At 49.6% G+C, this 7,684-nt stretch overlaps 1 protein-coding gene across 6 annotated transcripts in view; it reads right to left on the bottom strand.

Annotated features, from left to right (window-relative positions):
* The window catches only part of Galphaq (G protein alpha q subunit), a 30,541-nt gene extending 23,249 nt beyond the window's left edge, over nt 1–7,292 (bottom strand). For 4 of the 6 annotated variants that reach the window (XM_018027443.2, XM_018027442.1, XM_018027445.2 and 1 more), the window contains exon 1: nt 5,560–5,677. In XM_018027443.2, coding sequence (XP_017882932.1) covers nt 5,560–5,677 — 118 coding nt within the window. Of the gene's footprint in view, nt 1–5,559 lie in introns of all 6 variants that reach the window. The other 2 variants (XM_026815001.1, XM_018027441.2) reach the window with 1 other exon arrangement.
* Between the last annotated feature and the right edge of the window lie 392 nt (nt 7,293–7,684).

Here is a 7,684-nt window from a genome sequence, read left to right as displayed (position 1 = left end):
CGCCTGATCGAGCACTGAAAGGATAAGACGTACTTACATTTATTATTACTCGTTTTGAATTTTGTCCCCTAGGGGAAACTAACACATGCACATAGCTGGCTCAATTTTGTTACTAGCTGTACAATACTATTGGTTGGGTCTAGTGTTTTTTGGAAGAACCAATTCTCGAATCGATTCTTTGCGGAGAATCGAACATCCCTAATGTGCATCGGGTAATAAATGAACGGAATGGGAAATTCGTAAATCCGACACGGGGGGAGCGTGCGACGCAAAGTAACATGTGCGCGGAATCCTCGTATGGGCGACGACGACGTCGCTGTTACGGTATAAGGTATAATACCGGTTCGGCGAAGGTTAAGAACTTAATCGGTGCACAATGAATAGAGTTATGAGAGAGAGAGAGAGAGAGAGAGAGAGAGAGAGAGAGAGAGAGAGAATGTGACCGAGAAAATTATTCCACGTTCGCCACGCTACTCACGTCCCCGTGGCCGGAAGAACAGAGTCCGAGTTAATGCTTGAAACTTATTTCTGCACATACTCCAAACTCCGGGACTAGAAATACAAACGATCGCAACAAGAGAAACCGGCCGGCATTCCGATCCGGCAAGTAATACCTTCTGTTTGCGGAAACCGTTTTTACCGTCCACCTCGGTTTTCATCGAACCCTACAGATTTTTATACTCGGCAAACTCGACACTAACGCTACAAACTTTACGCATGTTACGAACGTGTGAGAAGCGAATTCGCTTACTTTAACTCGTCCGAAGCTGATCCATGTCCGAGCAATTATCTTTGGAAATCGTTGACCCACGCTGCTTGGCAGTTCATCGAATCGTACATACGCATTATCTATCGTGTTGATCGGAATGGAAAGTAAATTTTCCATCGTGATTTCTCGATTACCGGAATTACGAAACGTTTCATTGAGCAACAGGCGATCGTTACAGATAAAAACTGAACGTTGTCAGCGAGTGATTAACAATTATTTAGCAGTTGCATAATCGCGGTAGTAAATCCCAAGACGATATCATCGTCGTTACTAAGATCACAGACCGTGGATCTTCATGTAAAATAAAACGTCGCAACGACAACATCGATTTAAGGAGTAACGATGATGAATCAGACTTGGGTTCGACACGTAATTTTTACACATTATTCAGGACACGCGTCCTTTATATCTTCTCCGCACTCTTCCTATAGATGCGACGAATTCGTGGTCTGTTCATTAAAATCTGGAGATCTAATACTGGACTGCTTTCGCTCATACTCAGTCAGAGGTCGCAGCCGAGTCCACGATCCGTAAGTAAATACCGATCAGACGGTGCGGGACGGGGAACATGCACTATCTTAGAGCATATGTAGGAAGCATGCAGTGTGAAAAAGTGTAGACGACAGTGAGAGAGAGACAGAGAGAGCAATAGTTTGGGTATTCTCTCTCTCTTAACCATAGAGACGCAAACGCGTGAACCAATCACGTGCTTGCGCGAGAGAGAAAGATAATACTCAAACTACTTTCTCTTTCTCTCACCGTCGTCTACACTGTCGCCGTAAGCGTGCTTCCTCCGTGTAGTTTATGCTCTAAGTGCTCTATGGACAGCGGATGCTCAATGCCACATCACGTATCGTATCGGCAAAAAATACGAGTGGAAGTAAATGTATACAAACAATGAGTCATTCGTATGTACCGCATAATACGCATTAACGCTGCCGTGCAAACTCGTTCCGATCCTGTTCATTTATCTCTAATAACCACCAACAAAAGTTGATGTTTTTAGGTGTTGACCGAAGGTCGCGAATATAGCGGCACGCGGGCAGAGGTTAGCCAGAAGTTGAAAATTCTATTCGATCGTTGCGAAAAGAATGACGAGAATTTTTCATTTTATGCCGACAGGACAAGTTCGCCGCGATTCGGGAGTTCATCGACACGAAGAAAGCCCCCGGCTCGGCACGCACATATGCCGAAGAAGCACGGCCAGGAGGTGATCGGTCGAGTCAGCCGCCAATCGATAACTCCTGCGAATTTTAGCAAAGCAGCGCGTCGCGCGTAGCTCGTTACACGGCCGGTGAGTCGATCAAATTAACGTCCTATCATCCGAATCCTAATTCAGTGTCTTTACGGAGGAACGTATCTTTTGGCAACGCTTCGATCAGCTGCGGTTAAGCTACAACACGCACGCATACGTGTACGCGTTGATTCGTTTGAAAGTGTAGCGAAAACACGTGAAGGTAGTAGTAGGACACAAAATCTGATCGCCGTAAATATTTTATGATTTCATTGACAAACGTAACGAACGAGGAGTCACCCAGCGAACTGTTGGACGCAGCGCGCGTATCGCATGAGTCATGGACCGAACGTAGATGAAATAATTATATATGTGAGCAATCGGGAAACGAATCGCAGAGGAATCCGGTGTAGATCGCTGCCATTGCTGGCCACGTGCACATCGTCGCGGAATCGGAACAGCAATCTTTCAGATGATTATCTCGGTGAAATGTGGGATCGGATGAAACGAGACTCGATCACGTCGAGGCGATACGCACGAAATCTTCTACAAACCGCGACACGAAGGATACGTACACGTGTATCCAAGTCTGATCAGGGAGCGTCGGACGATCGCGACGCATTAAGGAGTATTCCCACTATATGACACCCGACCGATAACTGTCGGATGCGACAGCTCGAAAACGAGCGAAATCAGGACTGTAGTCGGTAGGATAGAGTATAGGGAAAAGCGTGTAAAAGCAGAAGGGTCATGGGCCCCCGGTCGAAAAGGACTTCGAATCTGCAGACTGACCACCCGCTGTTTGGGTTCGACTAAACACGATACGAACGATTACAAGTGGAATTGGTACGCGGCGATAATTAAAAGTAAAAGGAATCGACCGAGGTGCAGTTTTCTTTGTCGAAGGCGAAGCGGATGAAGGAAGAGAGGAAAAGAAGAGTGGTTAAAAAAAAGAATAGGGTTCCGCATGAAAGGACAGCGCGTCTGACCGCTTGTACGCGCGGTGACACCCAATAAAAAACCGCTTGGAGCGCGTTTAGCTCGGGTTTCATTGTGCGGAGTAGCTAGGTAAATATGCACGCTGGTGTGAATCATGAAGTCACAAAGGCATGAAAGTCTCGCGGCGAGAGACAATACGCGGTAACGAGCAGGCGACTTTTCAGATCGCACGCGAGCCGAGTACAGTATCTCGGATACCGCGAGTTGCCGAGTACCGAGATGTGGATCGCGACAAAGGGGTTTTGAAACCTGGCTAGGATCGCATTACCGATTCTATTACGTCTCGCGTTTCAGAACCGCGGAAAAGTCGGACCAAGCGTCTAAAATATAAGGCCCGAATTTACAGTCGTTTCTCAGTTCTCAATTGCTTGTTGCATGTCTATGCGTTTCGTGATACATGATTGATGAAAATCGAGGATATTTTTAAGGTAGCTTGATAGCATTTGCAAAATATATACGATTTTAATACAAGTTCAACAAAACAATAGTTAAAGTTTTGAACCATCATTTTCCGTAAAGAAAATATAAGGTTTCCATGAAAATTGTTTAAAAAAATGCATTAGATTTTAAAATAAGCCCATCGTAGGGACGAGCTACCTTAAATGTTTTGTCTTGGACAACGTAAACTTATATGTTCAGTGTCAAATAAGGTTTAAAACGTCAAAATGATGTGAAAATCTAGCAGCATCGATGCCAGATCGAGGCTTGAGAAAAACAAGATATAGACTTATTACTCGTTTTGGATTTTGTTCCCCTAGGGGAAACTAATACAAGCTCAAACTGGCTCAGTTTCATTGTTACTAGCTGTACATACATATTAGTATCCGTACGGGGCTTTTCGATGTAATAAAGCCTCGTATATAAATATAAGAACATATGAATCTGACGAATCTATGAACGACCAATACAACAACATTTGAGATCCAGACGAACGTGACGCTATTAAAAAAAGGAAAAGAGGTACAGTGCAGGTATCGGCGTTGCAAGACTCGTACATACACTCCCGCTAAACGCTGTTTAGTCAAGATCTTATGTGTACAGAGTCGGTTCTCCTCGCGTCCACGGTACAGACCATGGCCACGGAGCGTGGAATATATACGTTACTCGAGCGACAGCGTGGATCTTTCAGCGAGACGACGCATGTAATTTTCATCGTCGAAAAAGGAGAAGGTATCTACTTTTACAATGCTTCGTCCGCGCTGTAATCTGTAATCCGTAATCGGATCGGTGACGCGACTCGTCACCTTTATTACGTCTCCACGAGCGAAACGAGAACGTTATAAAAATCACATCCGCGATAATTTCTTGTACGGGAAAATCGATTTGCTCAATCGGCAGCCCACAAAGCAGCGATAATAATAAAGCGGCTTTTAATATCTTGGCAATTTTCTAAAAACGGGTTCACGTATCTCTTTACGTGTCGCTGAGCTCGAGAAATCTCTGCGTGATCACGAGAGCAACCGCGTATGTACATACACACCGTGGGTATGCATCTACTCAGGCACCTGTTCAGGTACGTACATACCTGCGTAAAGCGGTTGCAACGGGATAATGGTAACGATCAGGGGGCCAGAAAAACGAAACAGAAACATATCTGTGACATTATCATCATCGTGATTGGCGATATCAAAGTGAGTAACGGCGACTCCCGATGGAAATATTATTAAAAATCAAATGCAGCAGGTCGAACGAACGTGAAACCTACGACTATCTATTATATATAGATAAGAGAAGAAAAGGCGTGAAGATATCAGGTACTACGGTACCACTCTGATCTCTCTGTATAAGAAAAAAATTCGTCCGACGATCGCAAAATAGTTATTAAATAGTATAGTCATAAAATGCACTTTACCACAATAAACTCGTTTATCGATCGTTTGATAAATGATCCGACAACGCCACTTGAGATACACGTAAGAAAATTGAAAAAGACATTTTCGATCGAAGAACGTGACATCGTCGGTTTTTTATATACGGGGTCTTCGAGTGTATTAAAAAAAAAATTCAAATCTCGTAGCTTCTCCCGGAGAGACCGCGTACGCGCGAACTGCGAACTGTCAAGCGCACGCCGCGCGCCGGCCAGACCGGGTCAACCGCACTCGTGCTCTCCGATCCGTGTGGGGTCGGTTTTACGGGAACGGGGCGCACGTCGCAGATACGGAGATCCGGCCGGGAGGCGCGTTCGCAAGGGAGAGAAACGTGAATGAATCGAAGGAATGCGATGATGAAAAGGACGAATAGGAAGAGACGGCACACCCGATGGATTCGATCGGCGCGTCGCCGGCAGCGTGTTCGGCGTTCGAGTTCGAAGTTGGAAACGGTGCGAGACGCGAGGTGCACGCAGGTCAGCGCGCGGCACCGGAGCGACGTTCGTCATGAGGAAGAACGCGAGACACGCGTCGGACCGGTGTAAAATTAATTGGAATCTTCGATTCGCGCCGTTACCGCGACACCTGAGTCGAAGTTCCGGTCACGCGGTAGAACCGCTGGAAGAAGAGTGCGACAGAGCGAGTTTCGCGTTCGCGGTAACACGCGCGGTCGAACGATTGATACTAACCCAAAAGTAGCAGCTTAAGTTCCCGCCTGGCATCCCGTTTGTCCTTACGGAGTTGCCGCTCGATCTCCTGATTGATTCGTTTCTGCTCCCTCGCCTCTTCCGACAGGCAGCACGCCATAGTTCAGGACGGCAGAATCCTCGACGGACGGAGGAGGAAGAGAGGAGAAAAACGAGGTAAGAGGACACGGAGGACGAGGACGAGGAAAAGGAGGAGGGAGGAAAGGGAGGAGGGAGGAAGGAAGGGAGAGAGGGAACGAACGATTCGCGGTGGTGGCGAGCGATTGCCGAGCGGCGAGGTTCGTCGTAGACAGCAGCGGGCTCGACGGCACGGTATCGTCGTCGGGCCGATGTTACCTTGCCACCGCGAACGAGCGACGATGGCCCCGTCGCCGTTCTCGTGGTTGTCCTGCTCTCTCGTTTCCTTTAATCTCTCGTTGTCCTGGCAGGGCCGATGAAACTTTTCCCGATCGTCCGCACCGCCACTACCGCTACCGACGCACGATTCACCACCACCTCCCGTCCGGCGACGGCGTCGACGACGAGTACGAGCGACGTAGACTCGCGGACGCGGACGCGGACGTGAGCTACGTAGATCTGACGAACGCGTCGTCCGTTATCACCGTAATCTCAACAAGGACAACGACGACGACGACGACGACGTCGGCACACGCGGAGTCGGCGACGACGGGGCACTCCTGGCAGGGCTCGACGACGACGCCAGCGACACATCAACACATGTACGCACACGCACGAAACCTCGGCCGGTAGCTCGTCTCTGTGGCCCTCTCTTCTTCTCGTTCCGCCTCGTCGCCGCGAACCTTTTTCCCGGCGGCCACGACGTACGACCCTCCCGTGCTACTGCTGTGTCTTCTTCCGCTGCTCGGCCTTCCTTTCCGCTTATCCTTCGATTCGCGCACGCACGTTTGCCGATCAAACGTGAAACGCACTCGCGAGAGACGTCGAGGAAGCGGGGGAGACACGCGCGGCACACGTTCAGTCTTCTATCGGCGCACGGCGCGATCGCAGATTCCGGTCGAGAGACGAATTTCGCGAGAGCGAGTTACTTTTTGATCAAGTTCTGGAGAGTCCCCCGACTGTCCCTGGGTCCCCCGCTGAACCCGCGTACTACTCGCGAGAGAGCTCTTGTACGGCTCGTTCAGTTCACTCGTTCACTCGGTCCCCGGCGCGGTTGGGTGTGGTAACCCACCGGCGCTCTATCTCCTTCGCCCTCGGCTCCCCTCTCTCGCTCTTTCCAACGTACACCCCCTCTCGCTCACGCTCGCGCTCTTTCTCCGTTTCGCGTTCTCCAATCTTATCTACCTCTCTCTCTCTCCCTCTCCCTCTCCCTCCTTCTTCTTCTTCTTCTCGATGTTCACGCTCCCTTTCTCTCTTCTCCGACGCTCTGCTCTTCGTGCGTGTCTCTCTCTCTCTCTCTCTCCCTCACTCCCTCTCCCTCACTCTCTCTCTCTCCTTCTTTTTCTAGGGTAGCTATATGCTCTTTCCGTCCGTACCGCACACGCGACGAGATAGATTCGCACTGAATATATGCACCGTGTGTGCGCACACGCGCAACCTGTATACACGCGAACGTATGCCAAACGACGAGCACGATCCGCGAGGAGAGAACGTAGACCGGAAAACGACGAACCGGGGAACGACAGAATAGTAGACGATGACGAGGTCGTCTGCTGTTATTGCCGTTGGCTGCACGAGCGCCGACACCTCGAACGGAGCAACTCCTCCTGCGATTCGCGCCGCGCCCGCTCGGTACGCAGCCTTTTATCAACCCTCGGAGAATCCTGTTAGACCAAACCAGATTGGCGAAGCCCCGGCACAGTAGGTCGTCGTATAACGGTCTGTGGGCGCAGGGGCGCGCACGTGTCCGCTAACCAGATTAAAATCGGCGAGAAGGAGGAGCCGCGGCCGCTACTCGCCGGGGAGGAGACACGGAGAATGTAACGGCGCCAAGCCGTTTCGAATATAGGTTATATGCCTCCCTGTTGGACCGACTGATCCCGACGGTTCGTAACGGCGCGGCTAACGTCGTTCCGAGTTTCGACGCGCCGCGCTCTTATCGCGCGTGCATCCTTCTCCCGAATGTGGGAAGAACAGGATGGAGTTATAA

This window comes from Ceratina calcarata, unplaced genomic scaffold (genome assembly GCF_001652005.2).
Source record: "Ceratina calcarata isolate Rehan_Ccalc_2016 unplaced genomic scaffold, ASM165200v1 scaffold423.2, whole genome shotgun sequence".
In the NCBI taxonomy this organism is placed as follows: domain Eukaryota; kingdom Metazoa; phylum Arthropoda; class Insecta; order Hymenoptera; family Apidae; genus Ceratina; species Ceratina calcarata.
This window is presented reverse-complemented; position numbering and strand designations above follow the sequence as displayed.